The sequence below is a fragment of the Pseudorasbora parva genome, chromosome 20, assembly GCF_024679245.1.
Source record: "Pseudorasbora parva isolate DD20220531a chromosome 20, ASM2467924v1, whole genome shotgun sequence".
NCBI classification, from domain to species: domain Eukaryota; kingdom Metazoa; phylum Chordata; class Actinopteri; order Cypriniformes; family Gobionidae; genus Pseudorasbora; species Pseudorasbora parva.
Window position 1 is genome coordinate 1,369,750 of NC_090191.1, and position 21,547 is coordinate 1,391,296.

Below are 21,547 nucleotides of genomic sequence, written 5' to 3' on the forward strand. Positions count from 1 at the left end.
AGCCTGTAGGCAGTACAGGTTACGTCTTGGTTGTGTATGTAACCCTCATTCCCTGAATGTGTGTACTTTTTCCTCCGTGTCACAAAGTGCATATTATGTCCCCTAACCTTCAACATAGTCTTCCTCGTAGTTTGCAAAAATGCCTATTCCGACCCTGAACACCCATTCTCTTCCTCAGTTCCATGAAGGGCCTATCGACCCCTCCTACCACCTAAAATTCACCACAGTCTTGCTCTTTGTCCATGAAGTGCCTATTCTGACCCTAACACCTATCCTCTTCCTCAGTGCCACAAAGTGCCTATTGTGCCCCCTTAATTTTACCAAAGATTCCTCATTGCAGATGAAATCCCTATTCTGACCCTAAACACATACCATCTTCCTCAGTGCCTATTCTGACCCTAAACACCTATCCTCTTTCTCAATACTACAAAGTGCCTATTCTGCCACCTAACCACCTAAACTTCACCATGGTAATACTATTTTACACTGTCCGAGTGTTCTCCTCATACGCACTCTTGTGCAAGCAATGAAAAATCGTTTGAATCCTCCAAACAACACACGTTCACATCTGCACATTTATATATTTTTGTTCACAAAACAAATTGAATAGCCTATTGTGACATCACACACACATATTTGGAGAGGTCAACCTTTCAAGCAGAGGTGTATGAAAGCTCTCTAAGTAGTCTGAAATTCAGGGTTTTCACTTCTAATCAATCAGATCGAAAGTAACTAAGTACTTGAGTAGTTGTTCTAATACTTTCTAATACTTTCTTACCCTTACTCAAGTAACTATTATGATTGTTACTTTTACTTGAGTAAATATTTCCGTAAGTACTTTTACTTGAGTACAGATTTTGGCTACTCTACCCACCTCTGGTCATAATTTATAATTAGTGTTTTCATTAGGTAAAACCAACAGTGCAATGTGCAGGAAACATAGCCTAACGAAATGATCTACATTACAGCTATTAATTATGAATAATTAGCCTTAAAATGACATGCCCATGGAGCTCTGTGGGCAAGGCTCAGCTTGGAATGTGTCCCTGATCAGTGGTTGTTTTGGCTGTGTGGTGTTATCATTGTTCTTTTGTGTCAACCACATATCTATTCAGATGCTTAAGAGAAGTCCTGTGGTCATTCCAACTCCATAAAGGTGTGTGTGCCATTCATGGTTGAATGGATTGCCACACACTGCAGAAGGGTGATGCAGGAAGAAGTATATATTTTCCTTTAGCACTCTTGTACCAAGTTTGTTTGGGTGAAGGCCGTCCTGTTTTAATGGTTGTCTCTGGCTCCAGAAAAGATTGAAGTTTTCGATAAAGTTTGGTCCCTTTATGTTGCAGTTTTTTTGCAGCCATTTATTAAGCCCAAGCAATCATGAAAACTTATTTGTTCCTCTTTCTGAAAGTGGTCCACTTATGAATGACTAAAATCTCAGTCTTTTAAGTTTTTCAAAAAGCTCATTAAAATCCTTCTTAAGGAGTTCTGACAGCTCTCTCTGAATCTCTTTCTTCCCCACATGCATGGTTTGTCGATTTGCAGTTTTATGTTTCAGAATGTTCTTAAGTTCCCTATATCGACGGAACTTCGCACTGCGTCGGAACGACGAATTTGGGGATGCTCCCTAAGCATCAACGCATCTGAAGTATGAATGAAACTAGTCCAATCCTGATTGGTGCTACGTCGTGACGTAGATGTGATGGCATACCTGGAAGCTATATAGAGGAGCCCGGCGCATTGTAGCGTCAGTTATCGCTCTTCATAATGCTCTGTGTGTGAAAACTGTCAGTCTATTTATTGTTGTTTGTCCCCTATATGATATATATATAAAAAAGAAAGATATGGCGACCAAAATTTAAGAGATGCGTGCACCCGTGTCCCCGCTTTATTTCGGGAACAGACAAGCATTCTCTGTGTGTTCAGTGCCTGGGCTATCAGCATGCTCGAGAGAGCCGGCTGCAGTCATTGTGAGCTGCTGACGCTCAGGGTATTGCGGTCTAGGTTGGCGGTCTTTGATGAGGCCGGCCAACCACGTGAGCCCCGTGGTTCTGGGCCAAGGCAGCCCGGCGTCGCAGATCATGTGGCTCACAGCTGGATCTGTCAACAGAGATTGAGACTGCCGAGGCACTTTCTCAATCCTCTTCTGACAGTTCAGAGGTTCTCCCACCTTGTGTGGAAGCCCGTGAAGCAGCTTCTTCCCCCGGGGTTGAGAATCCGATGTTGATTCTCTCCGGTTCCGAGGATCCCGACGAGATCAACATCGAGCCCGCCCAAGAGGAGCTTCTAGAGGTGCTGACCCGCGCTGTGGCCAAATTAAATATCGAGTGGCCACAAGAAAGACACAAGATACAGCCATCGAGTAGGCTGGATGATCGTTTTCTTTCGGGCCGGGCTCAAACACCTCGCCGGGGCTTGCCATTTTTTTCGGACCTGCATAACGAGTTGTGCAGGTCCTGGAACAGGACTTATTCCGCACGAATTTCCAATCCCCCTGTGTTAGATTATGCAAACGTAATGGCGGCGCGTGAGGCCGGCTACGGGACGAACCCGCGGGTGGAAGATGCTCTAGCGGGCTATCTGTCACCTGAATCGGCATCGTCCCTGAAAGCCCCGGTACTGCCCACCAAACCTTGCAGGGACACATCGGCATTGGTGGGCAGGGCATATATGCGGCGGGTCGGGCTGGTAGTTTCCTGCACACATTATCTATCTTGCAGGCCTACCAGGCCGACATCCTCAAAGAGTTAGACGAGGGTAAGGGTCCCTCTCCGGAGGATATCTTCGAACTTAGAAAGGCTGCTGATTTGTCTCTCTGCATCACCAAGGAGACGGCCGGTGGCATCAGCCGCACCATGGCCTCGATGGTGACGGTAGAGAGACACCTATGGCTCAATCTATCGGAGTTGAAGGAGAAAGATAAAACATTTCAACATTTCTCCATGTTAGCATTCAACAGATGCTAACATTCAACAGATGTTAGAATGTTCTCTTCAACATTCCCCGATCTCGCCTTCTGTTCTGTTCGGCGACGCCATTAATTTGGTCGTCGACAGGTTTCAGGAGGCGAGGAAACAATCTGCGGTCTTTCGACAGTTCCTCCCTCGTCGGCCAAAATCTGGAAAGGCTGCCACTAGTGGGCAGTCTCAGCCGTCAGCCAGCTCCTCGCACCGTCAGGTGCAAAAAGAGAGCATTGCCTCTAGAGCCCCTCCTCCGGAACTGTCCCCCGCATGAGTCAAGACCATTCTGGCGATAGTCTCAGGAATAAGGCTGGGCCACAGCATCACTGTAAAACACTTCCAGAAAGTATTGGGCCATCTAGCAGCAGCGTCCAACGTCATTCCGTTCGGCCTGCTACATATGATGGCCCTACAGTCTTGGCTAAAGACCAAAGGGTTTTCCCCCAGAGGGAACCCATTCCATATGATCAGAGTAATGCACAAATGCCTTCGTGCTCTAGTTATATGGAAGAAAATGTGGTTTCTGTCCCAGGGGCCAGTGCTGGGAGCATCATGTTGCCGGAAAACCGTTTCAATAGATGCCTCCCTCACTGGTCGGTGCGCGGTTATGGAAGGCCGCTTTGTGAGGGGTCCATGAGAGGACCGTCATTCCACCTGGCACATAAATTGTCTAGAAATGATGGCGGTATACAGAGCTCTGAGGAGTTTCTTCCCTGAATTTCGCGGGCACCACGTTCTGATCCATACGGACAATATGGCAGTCGTGGCATACCTGAACCGCCAGGGGGGTTGAGATCGCGCCCCCTATGCAAATTGGCGCATCTCATTCTCCGTTGGTCGCAAGGGAAACTGTTATCCCTCAGGGCAACGTATATCCCGGGGATACAGAATCAGGGGGCAAACATACTGTCGGCAGGGGCTGAGGCCCGGGGAATGGCAGCTCCACCCAGAGGTGGTGGAGTCAATATGCAGGAGGTTCGGCCCAGTGGAAGTGGATCTGTTTGCGTCTCGAGAGACGCCCCACTGTCCACTGTGGTTCTCCCTCACGCATCCTGCCCTGCTGCGGTTGGATGCCAGAGTACAGACGTGGCTGCGTCTGTACACATTTCCCCCGATTGCTTTGCTCCCAGGGGTCCTGGAGAGAACCCGGCAACAAGGAGTCAGTCTTCTTCTGGTGGCTCCTCGTTGGCCGACTCAAGTATGGTTCTCGGATATAATAGCTCTGCTGGTGGGTTCCCCCGTGGCAGGTCCCTCTGAGGAGGGACCTCCTATTGCAGGCAGGGGCACAATATTTCACCCCCGCCCCGAAATATGGAACCTTTGGGTCTGGCCCCTAAGACGGGCTACCAGCAGACGTTATAGAGACCCTACTTAGTTCCAGGGCCTCGTCTACAAGGAGACTGTACAGCCTCAAGTGGAATGTTTTCGCTATTTGGTGTAGAGAACGTGAGGTGGACCCAGTTAACTGCCCAGTGGCTTCAGTGCAGGAGTTCCCCAAAAATCGTTTCTCTGCAGGGCTTACCCTGTCCAAACTTAAGTGTATGTGGCAGCTATTAAAGCTTTCCACACTACGTTAAGTAATGGGCCACTGGGTAGGCACCATTTGGTTGTGCGTTTCCTCCATGGGGGTGATGATGAGACCTGTAGTCCGTACCAGAGTACAAACATGGGATCTGGCAGTGGTGCTCGAGGGTCTGGCTGAGGCCCACTTCGAACCACTGGAATCGGCAGAACCTAAGAATCTGACGGTTAAAGTAGCATTCCTCCTAGCTATTACCACTTAGGAGAGTGGGGGATCTTCAGGCCTTGGCAATTACGCCAACCTGCCTGGAGTTTGCCCCCGGAGGAGTCAAAGCCATACTGCAACCTAGACCTGGCTACGTGCCTAAGGTCCAGTACAGTGTGGTCAGGTCCTTGGTCCTTCAGGCGTTTCACCCCCCGCCCCACGTGATGGCGGAAGAAGGGAGACTGTTCCTCTTGTGCCCGGTTAGGGCCCTGAGGGTTTATTTGGTAAGGTCAGCTCAGTGGAGGAAATCACACCAGCTGTTAGTGTGTTTTGGCTCACCCAATAAAGGGTTGCCTGCATCAACCCCTACTATTAGTAATTGGATTGTGCAGGCTATAGCCTTGGCATATCAGGTGCGCAATCTGCCTTCACCTATAGCCTTGAGGGCCCATTCCACCAGGGGCATGGCCTCCTCGGTGGCCCTTCTCTCTGGAGTCCCTATGCAGAACATCTGCGAAGCGGCCGGCTGGGCTACTCAGCACACTTTTATAAGATTCTAAAGCCTACACCTCCCTGTGACACCCGGTGGCAGGGTACTCCAGTCCTAATTGTACCTGGTCTCCAGCTTCACAATAGGACAGGCGTATCCTTGGTGTCGCCTAGTGGGTATTCGTTCCCCAAATTCGTCGTTCCGACGCAGTGCACTGCGTCTTGTCGCCACACCGCGTATCGCCTGAGAGCGTTTGCTTCATTGCGATAATTGACACTACAATGCACCGGGCTCCCCTAAATAGTTTCCGGGTATGCCGTCACATCTCCATCATGACGTATCACCAATCAGGATTGGACTAGTTTCATTCATACTTCAGATCCCTAAATTTGTCGTTCCGATGCAGTGCTCGTTCCCTCCCAGGGAACAAGGGTTATATACCTAACCATAGATGTTCCCGGTTTATGTCAGAAATGGTTGCTTATGAAAGGCAGCTTGTAGTTGTATTCCTGCTACTAATGTTGTCTGTTGACTGATTAGCGAGTCACCCACTTTCAGAGTCCTGGGCTCGGTTGCTCTTTGAGCTGAGTGCCGCTGTGTCAGCATAAGTCAGGGCTATTCAAATCTTACCCTGGAGGGCCAATGCAGTGCAGAGTATAGCTCCAACGCTAATCAAACACACCTGAACATACCTTCAGGATCATTAGAAAATCACAGGTGGGTGTGTTTGATCAGGGTTGGAGCTAAACTCTGCACTGCATTGGCCCTCCAGGGCAAGATTTGAATAGCCCTGGCATAAGTGTTAGCTGCTGGCTGATTTGATCTGTCCAATCACATTTGGGGATTCTTCACCCATATTCATTAAAACTTAAAATATGTTCTCAAGATGTATATGCGGTGGACGGGGATAGATGATGCTACTGTGGCAATCTGTGATACTCGTGACAATCTGATGTCTTGAGTGCATTTAGGCCTCGCTCCCTGTTTGTGTCGATCAGTTATGACCTGTTTCTCTTGTTAAAATCATTTTTAAAATATAAAAAGTGCTAGAGCAAAATTTGGAGAAGTAACCAAGAGTGCCCGAACAGTAGCTAAGCAGGAAGTAAGGAGTTTTCTATTAGTAATTAACACTGGAAAAAAACATTGAAAGCATTTGAAACTCAAACCTCAGTATCTCCAGCTTACAGCTCTTCAGTCCATCAGAAAGAAGCTTCACTCCAGAATCCTGCAGGTCATTATTACTCAGGTCCAGCTCTCTCAGGACAGAGTTTGATGATTGTAAAACTGATGACAAAGTCTCACAAGACTGAGCAGTGAGATTACATTCACATAGCCTGTGTAGAGAACAGAACAAACAGGAATATCAATATGCGTATTAGGTAGGGTTTATAATCTGGGGCCTGATTTATAAACATTGCATACACACAAAATGTATTGGGATTTATAAAAAAAGAAACTAGACGTAAATCTGTGTAAATATGTATATTAACTTTTTATTTTTAATGGATGCGCTACCTTTAAAACACAGCATTCCACGGGAAAAGTTTTAAATGTTTTAACTAGACATGAATGCTAGGTGCATGATAATTCTGCTTTAAATTCTGTTCTAAATAGCAGAACTTGCATTCTGAGAAAATTTCACATACCTAGTACATGCAAATAATGGTCAGTGATGTGCATTTGACTAAGCAGATAGCTTGGCAACAAAGACGGTATGATGACAGACGTTGTAGGAATTGCTTGTGATTGAAAGGTCCATTGGCCAGTTTAAATAAGTCTGATGACACAGTGCTGTACAACCTCTGCTGTTGATATTGTGCACTGAAAGACAGTTGCCCTAATGATAACCATTTTCATGGTCTTCCCAATATTACGAAAAATACCATTGTATTTGAAGGATGGAGTTTTAAGAAAAGGGTAAGATAAGCATGTTTTATTTTTAAAATCCTTTTGTTATTACAGCTCAGAAAACCAATACTTACATGCATATCACTTTTAGCAGTATTTTATTTAACTTCAAAGGGCTTCCTGTAAAATGACACCAAAACTTAGACCACTGCATGTGTGTATAAGGAGGCTTTTCAATTTGGGTAGGCCAAATCCAGGTGGAAATGCTACCAGAGTAATTAAGTTTAAATACATTACTTGTCTAAAACAAATGCCAAAGTGATGCATATCTCCAGAAATTTAAGACTCTAAGCTTTAAAATGGTACCACATATGAGGTCAGAGCTCCTCCACAGACAATTAAAATTGAAAGTATATACAAGATAATGTCATAAACAGCCACAGCCTGAGTTATCAACTTAAACGATATGAAGTGCCACTATGCAATAATCACAGCTTTCAGTTTGTCTTCCGCATCAGCTCCTCTCCAGCAGCTGGAATTTGTTTACAGATGCCATAGGAACTCAATGGCCACCAGGACTTATACGGTTTTATAAAAGCTATTTATTTGTTGTAAACTGTAATAATCATCTCAGAAAAAATGAATTCTAATGTCAGGCGCAGTTGACATAGTTGGTTGTTTGCTTACATGTGTAGGTTTAGGGACAGTGTCATTATGCCAACATTATCTTCATAACTTACGAAATAAAAAGTTTATCCCTCTCTTGTCAACATTATAGCTTGGTGCATGTGAGTGCGGCATGCGCTGTGTAACTTTTGCATATAAGGACGCACGCTCAATCCGGTCAGGTGTACATGGTGAAGCATGTTGGTGTATTTACGTGCCAATTTTGCTAAGAGCGGATAGCGTGTTTTTTTTGTCTCTCCACCATGCTAGTGGATTAGCCGTAGAGTCAATTGGTTGTTCTTGGAGATAGTGGGTTAACTCTATGTCAGCGTGGGTTGTTCTTGGAGATAGCGGGTTAACTCTGTGTCAGCGGTAAGGGCAGAGATTGCCCTTGATCGGTAAGGGCAGAGATTTTAGACCTCCGAGATGATGATCTCCAAGATTTCTCTTTTTGGTAGGGGGTGGTGCACAGACCTCTCCTGAATCATCTCCAGTCAGCGCAAGTAATGTATTAAGATCTTTCCTGTGATTTATTGTGCTTAATAACTTTCTTTAATATCAAGGACGTCCCAAACTTAATTTTTTCATTCATGCATGTTTTTTTTGTTGTGAAAACTGAAACTGGCTTGAAGAAAAGGCCACTAATACATTCATATTACAATATAGACTGCTAATTGTAATTTATTAATAATTACAAATATATCTGCTAGTCAGTTTGAAACAGGTAATTATCAACATATTTTAACATAGTAAAAGAATGAATGTCAAACCTCAGTATGTTCAGTTGACAGTGTGAACTCTTCAGTCCATCAGAGAGCAGCTTTACTCCTGAATCCTTCAGGTGATTGCTACTCATGTCCAGATCTCTCAGATGGGAGTCTGATGATTGTAGAGCTGAAGATATAGTTTTACAGCATGTTTCATCAAGACCACAGGCATCAAATCTACCAAAACAGTAATTTACCAAGATTATTTTCTGATGTTCAGTGTTTTGCAAAATTAGGACAGCCAGGTATTTCACACAGTATTTTGACATTCAGTTGTTTAGCGATATAGAATAAAACCTTTGTTTTAACAGCAATCTGTGAAATGACTCACAGGGCTTTTCTGCAGCATCTCACAGCTGGAGTGAGCTTTGTGTAGTCCGCTTGTGATAATGTGAACCTCTTTGGGTTGAACTCATCCAGCACCTTCTCTGACATCAGCAGTACATAGGTCAGCACTGAACACATTGAAGATGAGAGTTCTCTTTCTGGATGTTCGTCTGAACTGAGGTATCTCTGAATTTCCTCATATAATGAATGATCCTGGAGCTCAAGTAAGCAGTAGAATAGGTTGACTGAAGCTTCATCTGAGATGTCCCTGTGTAGTTCTTGTTTAATATATTCAGTTGTTTTTGTGATGCTCTCTGTGGTGTTTTCATTGTGTGGAAAGAGGCCTTTGAGCAGGTTTTGACTGGATTCCAGTGAAATTCCCATCAGAAACCGCAGGAACAGGTCCAGATGTCCTCTCTTACTTTCCAAGGCTTTATCAACAGCCTCTTGCAGTAGCTCCTCCAAGCTGATATTATCTTTAGGCTCCTCAAAGAAAAACTGAAGCTCCTGCGTGTTCTTGTTCAGGTAACAGAGGAAAACATACACTGCAGCGAAGAACTCTTGAGCACTCAGATGCACAAAGCAGAATACCTTTTCTTCATGAAGTCCATCTTCCTTCTTAAAGATCTCAGCAATCATTCCTGTGAACTCAGTGTCTTCACTCACATCAATACCACACGCTTCCAGATCTTCCTCATAGAACACAATGTTTTCCTTCTTCAGCTGCTCAAATGCTAACTTGGCTAACTTCAATATCATTTCTCTGTTTGAAAGTAAGAGCTTTTTACGTTGTCTTTCTGCTTTTCCATCATATTTCTGGTTCTTCATGTTCATCTGTATTAGAAGGAAGTGGATGTACATTTCAGTAAGTGTTGTTCTGATGTTCTGTGTAATGTTCTTGATGAGAATATTCTGAAGTACTGTGGCCGTGATCCAGCAGAACACAGGAATGTGGCACATGATGTAGAGACTACGAGACGTCTTAATGTGTGAGATGATTCTGGAGGCCTGAGTCTCATCTGTGAATCTCTTTCTGAAATACTCCTCCTTTTGATGGTCACTAAATCCTCGCACCTCTGTGAACAAACCCACATAATGAGGAGGGATCTGATTGGCTGCTGCTGGTCGTGAGGTCACCCAGATGAGAGCTGATGGAAGCAGTTTCCCTTTGACCAGACTTGTGAACAGCACATCTACCGATGATCTTTCCTCAATATTGTCCAATATCCCACTTTCAAAATTCAAAGACAGGCGACTCTCATCAAGTCCATCAAATATAAATGCAAGTTTACATTCCTTATATAACTTTTTTCCAAGTTTTTCAGATTTTTCCAGGTCCTCCATTTGAGGATAAAATTTCAGCAGAAACTCATGGAGATTGAACTCTCTGTCTTTAATTATGTTAATCTCTCGAAATGGAAGCAGGAACACACAGTCTATATCCTGATTGGCTGTTCCTTCTGCCCAATCCAGGATGAACTTGTGCACAGAGACAGTTTTTCCAATGCCAGCGACTCCTTTGGTCAGCGCAATCTTTTCTTCATTTTCCTCCCTTAATAATGTAAATATATCATTGCATTTGATTGGTTTGCTCTGTGTTGGTTTGTTCTTGAAAGCATCATCAATCTTCAGAATCTCATGTTCCTGATTGACATCTTTCATATCTCCCTCTGTGATGAACAGTTCTGTGTAAACAGCCTTGAGATACACTTCATTTTCTTTCTTGCACTCAAAAACACGTTCTGCTTTCTTCTTCATCTTGTTTTTGTGAGTTTCCAAGATTTTTTTCAGAATAAAATCCTCTGTTATAAAAGATTGGCGTAATTAAATAAAACATTTAAATTTTAAAAAGAAACATGACAAAGCTTTCACATCAATATCATCTGATGTTCTGAAAATTCATTCAACATATTGTAATTAACGTGCTCTCAAAATTATCGTAAATACGAGTTTCCTAGGTAAAAATTTGAACGCCCTCACATTTCACAATTTGAATGGGATGAGCTTGTAATCACGACTTCATAAGTGAGAATTATCAAATTTCCGATAGCACGTGAAGGAGACATTACTTTCTGTCGAAAGTATTACAGTCCCAAGGCCTCAGATCTTACATTTAATTCACTACATCTTGGTAAATACAGTTTCATCTTAAAAAATTAGAATGTTGTGGAAAAGTTTACATTTATTTCAGTCATTTATTTCAGTAATACAACATATATAGACTCATTGCATGAAAAGTGAGATATTTCAAGCCTTTATTTGTTATAATTTTGATGAGTATGGCTTACAGCTTATAAAAACCCCAAATTCAAAAATCTCAGAAAATTAGATTACATGAAATTAATAAAAAAGGATTTTAAATACAGAAATGTCAGCCCTCTGAAAAGTATAATCATGCAAATGTACTCAATACTTGGTTTGGGCCCATTTTGCATGAATTACTACCTCAATGCGGCATGGCATGGATGTTATCAGCCTGTGGAACTGCTGAGGTGTTATGGAAGACCAGGATGCTTCAGTAGCGGCCTTCAGCTCTTCTGTATTTTTCGGCCACATGACTCATCTTTCTTTTGGTTCAGGTCAGGTGAGTTTGCTGGCCTATCAAGCAAAGTAATCCAATGGTCATTAAACCAGGTCTTGGTACTTTTTGGCAGTGCGGGCAGGTGCCAAGTCCTGCTGGAAAATGAATTCAGCATCTCCATAAAGCTTCTCTGCTGAAGGAAGCATGAAGTATTCTAAAATGTCATGGTAGACTGCTGCCTTGACTCTGGACTTAATAAAGAACAGTGGACCAATACCAGCTGATGACATGGTTGCACAAAAACTAACACAGACTGTGGAAACTTCACATTGGACTTCAAGCATCTCAAACTGTGTGCCTCTACATTCCTCCTTCAGACTCTGGGACCTTGGTTTCCAAATGAGATGCAAAATTTGCTCTCATCAGAAGAGAGGACTGGACCACTGAGCAACAGACCAGTTATTTTTTTCTTTAGCCCAGATAAGATGCTTCTGATGACATTTGAAGCCCATGTCCGTCTGTGTGTGGTGGCTCTTGATGCAGTAACGCCAGCCTCAGTCCACTCCTTGTCAAGCTCCCCCACACATTTGAATAGCCTTTTCCTGACAATCCTCTCCAGGCTGTGGGCATCCCTGCTGCTTGTGCGCCTTTTTCTTCCACAATTTTTCCTTCCACTTAACTTTAAATTGATGTGCTTTGATAAAGCAGTTTGAACATCCAACCTACTTTGCAATTACCTTATGAGGCTTTCCATCCTTGTGGAAGGTGTCAATGATGGTTTTCTCCACAACTGTCAGGTCAGCAGTCTTGTGAATTGTACTGAACCAGACTGAGAGACCATTTAAAGCCTCAGGAACTTGGATTGATTAGCTGATTAGAATGAGACACTTTGAGCCTACAATACTGAACCTTTTCACAATATTCAAATTTCCTGACATTTTGACTTTGGGGTGTTCATAAGCTGTAAGCCATAATTATCAAAATTATAACAAATTAAGGCCTAAACTATCTCACTTTCCATGTAATGAGTCTGAGAATGTTTTATTGCTTACTTTGTAAACTCAGAACAGAGGACACGGATCGAGTAATGACTTGCAGTGAATTTTCTAGTTCTTTCATATATTTTAGATTCATTGCACACCAACTGAAATATTTCAGGTCTTTTATTGTTTTAATACTGATGATTTTGGCATACAGCTCATGAGAACCCAAAATTCCTAACTAAAAAAATTAGCATATCATGAAAAGGTTCTCTTTCATCTGAATCAACTAATTAACTCTAAACACCTGCAAAAGATTCCTGAGGCTTTTAAAAACTCCCAACCTGGTTCATTACTCAAAACCGCAATCATGGGTAAGACTGCCGACCTGACTGCTGTCGAGAAGGCCATCATTGACACCCTCAAGCGAGAGGGTAAGACACAGAAAGGCATTTCTGAACGATAGGCTGTTCCCAGAGTGCTGTATAAAGGCACCTCAGTGGGAAGTCTGTGGGAAGGAAAAAGTGTGGCAAATAACGCTAAACAACAAGAAGAGGTATCCGGACCCTGGGGAAGATTGTGGAGAAGGACCGATTCCAGACCTTGGGGGACCTGCGGAAGCAGTGGACAGAGTCTGGAGTAGAAACATCCAGAGCCACCGTGCACAGGCGTGTGCAGGAAATGGGCTACAGGTGCCGCATTCCACAGGTCAAGACACTTTTGGGCTACAGAGAAGCAGCACTGGACTGTTGCTCAGTGGTCCAAAGTACTTTTTTCCGATGAAAGCAAATTTTGCATGTCATTTGGAAATCAAGGTGCCAGAGTCTGGAGGAAGACTGGGGAGAAGGAAATACCAAAATGCCTGAAGTCCAGTGTCAAGGGCCCACAGTCAGTGATGGTCTGGGGTGCCATGTCAGCTGCTGGTGTTGGTCCACTGTGTTTTATCAAGGGCAGGGTCAATGCAGGAGATTTTGGAGCACTTCATGCTTCCATCTGCTGAAAAGCTTAATGGAGATGAAGATTTGGTTTTTCAACACGACCTGGGACCTGCTCACAGTGCCAAAACCACTGGTAAATGGTTTACTGACCATGGTATTACTGTGCTCAATTGGCCTACCAACTCTCCTGACCTGAACCCCATAGAGAATCTGTGGGATATTGTGAAGAGAAAGTTGAGAGACGCAAGGCCCAACACTCTGGGTGAGCTTAAGGCCACTATCGAAGCATCCTGGGCCTCCATAACACCTCAGCAGTGCCACAGGCTGATCACCTCCATGCCACGCCGCAGTGAAGCAGTCATTTCTGCTAAAGGATTCCTGACCAAGTTTTGAGTCCATAAGTGAACATAATTATTTGAAGGTTGACTTTTTTTGTATTAAAAACCCTTTTATTTTATTAGTCGGATGAAATATGCTAATTTTTTACGATTTTTTTCAGTTGGCATGCAATGAATCTAAAATATATGAAAGTTTAATTTTTATCATTACATTATGGAAAATAATAAACTTTATCACAATATCGTCTCGGTTACGTATGTAACCCTCGTTCCCTGAAGAAGGGAACTGAGATGTACGTCGGACTAGACCGACGAATTGGGGATCACTTCTGGGAGCCCCTGTCAGCTTTGAGATATAGAAAACGGGCCAATGAACATTGGCGTGCGTGCTTTGCATATCGCACCCCTGCCCCGCTGCGTGGGTATAAAGCGGAAGCGATCGCCACGCACTTTTGTTTTTAACTGATGAGCCGAAAGCATAGCGGTCAACTCCGGGTCCGACTTGACCGTTGCCACTCTCCCAGAGGGAGGCAGTACAGTCGAATCTTCATCCCCAGAGGACTGAAACTCCCCCTTCGATGCAGCGATCGACATCTGCTCTTCCACGGGTGCCCCAAAAGACACCATCGGCCGCGCATGTTGGGGGCCGACGGGGTCTCCCGGAAACACCACCGGTTGCGGCGCTTGTGAGGGATTAGGGTCCCGCGGAGGCTCACTCGACAGGTTTGCCCTAACCGTGATCCTCAGGTCACCCCGGCCATCTGTCAAAGTAGGTGTATTCTGCTGGGCAGGAATAGACCTAAATCGAGCTATGGGTAGTGGGACTCCACCTTCCCGAAGGTAGGCGAGTCTCGACCTAAGTGCCGAGATAGTCATGTTCCCACAGTGAGAACATGAGCTATCCACAAACACCGCCTCAGCGTGCTCTAAGCCCAGGCACGTGATACAGCGTTTGTGATAGTCAGCGGGCGACAGGGAACGACCGCATCCAGAAACGCACGGGTGGAAAGACATCCTGAAAAGGACGGCACGTCATCCGTGTAGCTCTTTTGTGAGAAAAATTTGTCTTTTAGTGTTGAAGCACCCAGGGATCGACCGCAGCAGAATAACAGGGTTTGTGTGCAGCCTGTTTCTGCTCTCACCAGAAAAAGAACACGCCCACTGAACCAACTGTGTGTGGTGTGTGTGTGTGTGTGTGTGTGTGTGTGTGTGTGTGTGTGTGTGTGTGTGTGTGTGTGTGTGTGTGTGTGTGTGTAGTGTAATTTGCTCAGTTTTTCAGTTTGCTGTGAAAACAGCAGCTCTCTCAGCAGCAGTGAGATCGCGGTCGAGCTGTCTTGTGCCGTCTGGCCAACACAAGAGCAATTTCCCCCGGCACACGCTTTCTCTGTTTCTCTCTTGCAGATAGAAGGCAGTCAGATGCTTCATCAACGCCATTCGGCTCCAAAGTGAATGACAACAGTGCGTGGTGATGGCTTCCGCTTTATACCTGCGCAGCGGGGCGGGGTGCGATTTGCAAAGCACACACGCCACTGTTCATTGGCCTGTTTTCTATATCTCGAAGCTGATAGGGGCTCCCAGAAGTGATCCCCAATTCGTTGGTCTAGTCTGACGTACGTCGAATGTGACCGACTTAAAGGGAAGCTAATTTTTCGAGAAGGACCTGTACATCCGACTTGTTTAAATCCCTTCTGAAACACTTTAAACAGGCTAGTTCAGGCTGCACAGACTGACACTGAGCAATCACCAGATCACGTTCCTGCTCACAAACATTGAATGAACATGTTCAGTCGGCGTAAATAAACAGACCAACACTAACAGATGCCTAACAGAACAAAACCTGGCGCTGATGTCTATTGGTGTTGGTCGACACTGTTAAGACTGTACCTTGCTCTTCTATGAGTTTCTCTGCTGTCTCTGGGATTTTCTGTGGCTCTGTGAGGAGAAATAAAAAAATTAAAAATATATACAGATACACAAAAGAAAATGCTGAAGCTAAAGCATGTCTGCCTATGAACAATTTGACCATTTGACCTGCACGCTGCCCTCCAGATACAGCCTCACTGTATGCCTGTATCTGCTTGACTGATCCAGTTAAGGAGATCAGGTTTTTTCGGTATGTTTATGAATTTGCATGGTTTGACCGCCGCTATACTTCAGAGGTATAAATTGATTAGATTAATCCTGGTTAATTTTGTAGCGTTTGTCTCGTTGTTTAAAGTATTCTTTCCTTGCAGATGTTGTACGCACAGACCGGTCGTGTTTGAGTGATTAGCTTCCTTGCCGTGGGGCTGTGTGCAATGATCGCTCAGGGACGCTGTCTGCTTTGCCTAATCAGTTGCTGATTTGTCGATTTGGTTACTTTTCACCGAGCTACATGTTGATTCGTGGAGTTAATAGTTACTTTATCTAATTTGCTTTTGTGTTGAGTTAACATTTGCTTTTTTATCAGACTTTTGCTTTGTTTTGTTTTTATTGAAGTCCCATTGGGGATTTAAATTTAATTAGTTTCCCTTCCCTTATTTTGAATAGCCTTTTATGTGAGTTTTCTTTTTATTTGGATGTCAAGTTCTTTTCAGTTTGTGTTGCATCAGTTTTTGTAGGACTATTGATGTCATTTTTTAAGTTGTGAATAGAACATATTTCTGTTTTACTGTTGTAAAGTGACTAATGTTTACCTGATAGTGTGTCATTTTACCCTGTGTTTAGTGTGTAATATATTTCTGCTTGTTACAGGAGTCGAGTGCCTAAGGCAGGGGTGGATTTCTGGTGGCGGTCTTTTCTTCACGAGTGCTGCTGTGACTTGTGGTGTGTGTGTGTGTGTGTGTACATGTGGGTGTGGTTGTGCACAGGTACATGGGAATGGTGATGTGCTGTTGAGGCCTTATTGTGCCCTTTATTACTTTCTGTCACACCATGGCTCCTTCATGTTGAAATTCAGACGTCCAGGTCTATTCCTGTTGGTTGTGTTGAATGGTGTACTCAAATTGTTTTCTTTTTCATTTTGATAAGTGTTTATTATACTCTTATTCTGTGCTTTTATCTTGAATAAAGCATATATTCTCTTTATATCCACATCTCCAACAAATCATTATGAACAGATCTGTAGTGCCTTAACAAAATGAATTTAGTATTGTTCATGGCTACTTTCCAGGGTGGAGTAGTCACTAACTGCAATCTTTAATTCTCCCCTCACTCCGCCATATACAGCTTCACCCCAAAATAATGAGGTATTATTATTACACTACTGAGGCACAGCTATTGTGACAGTACCGTTTCCTGCAGTTTTGAAGCTGAAGGTCACTGGGCCAGTCATGGTGTTTCCAGCGAACACAGGAGAATGTAAAGTTGCTCCCGGCTGAGCCTTCAGATCAACCAAGACTCCATAAAGACTGTGAGCGCTGCTGCTCCTCTTGACTGAAAGAGAAAATGAGATGAATTATATTTTCCTAAAACACAACTTTAACATTAGTTGTATTGTTTCCTTCATTACATTTCTTGTGTTGCGGCTCATGTTCTTCTAGCTCATCTAGTGTGTCACAATCCAGATCATCAGATGCCATCGTCCTTCACGAACTCACCACTGTTGGACATGAAGAAAAAGGTTTATACTTATACTCAGAGGTGGGTAGAGTAGCCAAAATCGGTACACAGGTAAAAGTAAAATTACTTACGGAAATATTTACTCAAGCAAAATTAAAAGTAACAATCATAATAGTTACTTGAGTAAGAGTATTAGATGCAAAAACTACTCAAGTACTTAGTTACTAAATACTTTCGATCTGATTGATAAATAGACCTCCACATATATATATGAAGAGTTTGGTTGCAAAACGCGATAAACACCATTTTTTGACATTTAGATTTTATTATTGGAAATCACTGTTTAGATGTACCTTAATCTATGTGTGAATTGCTGCCATTAATAAGATTTAAAAATGTACATTTTAAGCCTCCTACAAAATTAATTTTTTCACAAAACGCGATATCTGCCAGCCCAGTTTCTTTACAAAGTGCGATAAAGAACGTTCAGGATGCTACGCGAGCTCAGGATGTCACGCGAGGAGAGAGTCACCGCCGGTGACGTGCTCCGAGTTTGCTCAGTGATTTAACGATAATAGCAAAACAAAAAACATATTTCTAAAAAGAGGATTCAATAGGTGAACTAAAAAAGGTTTACCATTTAATTGTTTATACTGTAGGCGAGCTGTTAGTCATGTATAGGCTACGTCACTGATCAACAGCTGTCTGTCAGTCAGGGAATCAAAGCTTCAGAGTCAAGCTTAACGTTATGGATTTCGATGACGGATTGGAGCCGGTCAGGAAGGCATCTTAAGAAAATCATCAAAGGGAGAAGACCAAACGGGCAAGGCATTCAGGGGAGCGAAAACATCCAAAGATTTATTTTGGTCATTGTGCGACTGCGAGTAACGTTGGTCTGTGTCATATGCGCGCGCGCGCGCACACACACGCACGCGCACACACACACACACACACACACACACACACACACACACACACACACACACACACACACACACACACACACACACACTCACACTCACTAGCTTTTCTTAATGGTATTACAGTAGAATAATATAGCCTATGGTGTATATATAGCGTTTTGCAAAAAAAAAAAAAAAATTGTTCTGGCCAAAACTAACTTGGAATCTTATTATTATTAATCAATCTTTGTATATACTATTCCATATATTTATGATGTATTGTTTTGTTTTTTTTAAACCAATTTAAGATGTTTGACAATGTTAAGATAAATATGTTGCAGTTTGGCATGGTTTTTGACTTATTTATGAACTATTTATGGACATAAAATTAAATTAAAAATATCCTGGATTTGAAGAATATTGTGTCCCTGGCCTGCACTGAGCTCAAGTAATAGTTTAATGTACAAAAATTGTGAATGAACTTGACTGTTGATGTCTTAAATAATAATGTCAAATAACCAGCATTTCTCAAAATGGATATATCTCGTTTTGCAACGAAATTCTTCATATATATATATATATATATATATATATATATATATATATATATATATATATATATATATATATATATATGTGTGTGTGTGTGTGTGTGTTTAATGGTTAAATAGTGTAAATAAATGGTGTGCTGGGCTAACCAGAGCTCTTTTTAAAACATACTAAGTATATGTCACAAGGTGACAAAATTCCAACTTTCAAGGCGGAACTAATATTCGCTGCGATTGCCTCCTGCCGGGCCAATAACAACGGAATTCCTAGTGAGACTAGTGGCTAGTTCCGGGTTAGCAAAAAATCCCCGCGAATTGGGTGATCAGCGGAAATTGCCTGCAACTGTGCACGTTGGGACACGTTGCCATTAGGGTATGATAAAAGGAGAGAGGATGCACCAAAGAGGGGGGCTGTTTTTGGGGACTGTGAATCTCGGAGGAAGCGTGAGCGGTGGAGAAGAGGAAGTGGGGCTGGCAAAACGGGCACGGCATTGTGAGTTTGGGAGAAAGAGCACGCCGACTCAACCGGAAGGAGGAAATCGCTGGACAGTAAGATCGTTTGTGAGAGACTATATTTGAGTGTACTATCTGACAGCCACTTGTGAAGAGGGACACATAGCGAACTTCTCCTATTGTAAGCTCTATGTCTGCCAGTCCTTCAAGAGGAATTCATACCTGAATACTCACCTGACTGCTTTGCAGCGAAGCCCTCCAGACTGAACTTCTCCCGTTGTAAGCTCTGTGTCTGCCAGTCCTTCAAGAGGATTTCATACCGGAATACTCCCCTGACTGCTTAGCAGTGAAGCCCACCCCCCAGCCGTAAGTTCTCTGTCTGGCATCTGTAGAAGAAGAGGATTACGTGTCTGTATACTCACCTGACTGCTTGCAGTGGAGCTCCTCAGCTGTCAGTTCTCTGCCTGTCATTTGAAGAAGAAGAGGAGTACGTACCCGAAACATGTACCTTAACTGTTCCACCACAGTCCCTCCGGTCATAAGTCCCAACCCGTCCTCTCCCTGGGAAGAAGAAGGGAGCACATCACTCGAAATACGCACCTGAACGGTCCTACAGCAGCCTCCTCCCAGTTGTGAGCCCCGACTCATCTTTCCCATTGGAAGACAGCGAAGCCACTCACCAGAGCACCCCCCTACATTGCACTCTGTGGGCCTCCGGCGGGTCCACAGGATGGAACGATGTATACACTTCAGTCTGTTGTGTCTCTGGATTTGTGTATAAATGCAAGACGTCACATAAGGCTATTCAGTTTGTTTCATTTTTAGCCTGGTCTCATAGGGAAAATGTAACTGTGGTAACGGTTGTGCAAACCACAAAATATGTACCAATAGGTACATATCGCGACAGTTTCAAATTGAAATGTCCACTGGGTGGCGCTAAAAGCTTAGTTTTTTTCCCCCCAGAACAGCAGTGCATGAATCTGGGATTTGTAACAGTTTTTTTAACGTACACCCACACTAAACCCTAAACCTACCTGATAGTGTTAATAAAAGCAAATGTGACAAATAAAATTGTATCCATGTAATTTTAGCTTGTGTTTTGAACCCGTCTTTTAACTCTTTTATCATGACTCGTTCTTCACGGTGTTCGTTCACAAGCTTTTCACATTGTAAATACATATCTGGACAGTGTGTGAAATAGTATTACAATTGTGACGAGGCGGGAGACTCAGTGGGATCCATATGCAGCTTTATTAAAGAAACAATCGTAGTAATACAGGCAAAGGTCAGATACCAGCAATGACAGTGTCCAAGGCAAAGGCAGATCATCAACGGGGACAGGCAAAGGGTCGAGGCAGGCGGCAGACAAGGCAGAGTATCCAGAGACAGGCAGAAGGGTTCAGGGCAGGCAGAAAACACTCGTGAGGTTAGCAAAGCAGTCCAAGGTCAAAACACAGGAGTAACAATAAACAAGGTAAACGCTCAGTAGTGTTAGCCAGGGCAAAACAAGACTTCGCAATGAGTGTTTGAGCGCAATGAGTGTTTGAGTGTGTGTGTGATTAGCTCGGGTAATGGATGATGGGAAATGTAGTCCAGCAACATTAGTACTCCGGTGAGGGAGCCCTCTGGTGGCGATCGGAGGGAGCCACAGAGGCCAAGTTTGTGACAAAAATAAAGGAAAAGTGCCCATAGTTACCAAATTACCATTAATAATGTTCAAATAGCATGTTACACTTACCGCTACGTGTTTTTTTTCAGGTTGGAGCTGCAATTCTTGTATGCTGAGATGTCAGTTTGTTTTGGTGCACACAGCATCGCATTATGAAACTATTCTTTTTGACATCTAGGAGTGAAATCATAGACTGAACTTGAGGGCACGGGTGATCTGCCTCCCTTAGCTCACACACATCTTCCTCTGCTTCATCTTCTAGCTCGACGTGTGCTAATTATATATGGGTGATGCGTCCACTTCTCGCGAAGCAGTCGTTCCAACGTTTCGTGAGACTTGCGAACAAGCCATATTAACTTATTTTAAAATATATAATTAATTATTGCAAAAGCATTTAGCCCTTCTTCTCCAATGTCATTTCAAACATACCCCCAGTATACCAGTAACATGCTTATCCACCAATTATTTCCCTTTGTTATATTGAATGCGCTGCGAGTGCCGGTCAATTTATTGGCCCAATAGAAAATAATGAAAATCAGGAAATTTTCTAGCCTGACCCAAATCAAGATGTTTGGTCTGGCGGGATAAACGATTGTCTTTCAAACTCCCTCTGCAATAGGATAGCGCTACAACGCGGATCTAGTTGAGAGATTAAACTTTCGCCGTATCCAGTCAGCAAAACTCTGAACACATCTTCCCTTTTTAAGAATGACTTCAGCGCCGTTCTTTGTTCTTTTTTCAGAGAAAAACTTAACTCAAAGTCTTTCAGAGTTGCGGTCAAAGCTGATTCGAAAGGCCGCCGTTCGCCAGCTTCTGTGTTTACTAGAAGCATGCAAGCGCAACTCTGCCATCATTATGTTAAGCCGCACCCACC

The 21,547-nt window shown here is 43.4% G+C and overlaps 1 protein-coding gene across 2 annotated transcripts in view; it reads right to left on the bottom strand.

Annotated features, from left to right (window-relative positions):
* Positions 1 to 19,562, bottom strand: part of LOC137049864 (NACHT, LRR and PYD domains-containing protein 12-like) — a 36,764-nt gene extending 17,202 nt beyond the window's left edge. For both annotated transcript variants that reach the window (XM_067428602.1, XM_067428603.1), the window contains exons 1-8: positions 19,500 to 19,562; positions 19,239 to 19,390; positions 17,052 to 17,141; positions 16,832 to 16,975; positions 15,446 to 15,493; positions 8,789 to 10,586; positions 8,461 to 8,634; positions 6,343 to 6,510 (exon numbers count right to left, since the gene is read on the bottom strand). In XM_067428602.1, the coding sequence (XP_067284703.1) occupies positions 6,343 to 6,510; positions 8,461 to 8,634; positions 8,789 to 10,586; positions 15,446 to 15,493; positions 16,832 to 16,975; positions 17,052 to 17,121 (2,402 nt within the window). In that variant the 5' untranslated portion in view covers positions 17,122 to 17,141; positions 19,239 to 19,390; positions 19,500 to 19,562. The remainder of the gene's footprint in view (positions 1 to 6,342; positions 6,511 to 8,460; positions 8,635 to 8,788; positions 10,587 to 15,445; positions 15,494 to 16,831; positions 16,976 to 17,051; positions 17,142 to 19,238; positions 19,391 to 19,499) is intronic.
* Positions 19,563 to 21,547: the final 1,985 nt, after the last annotated feature.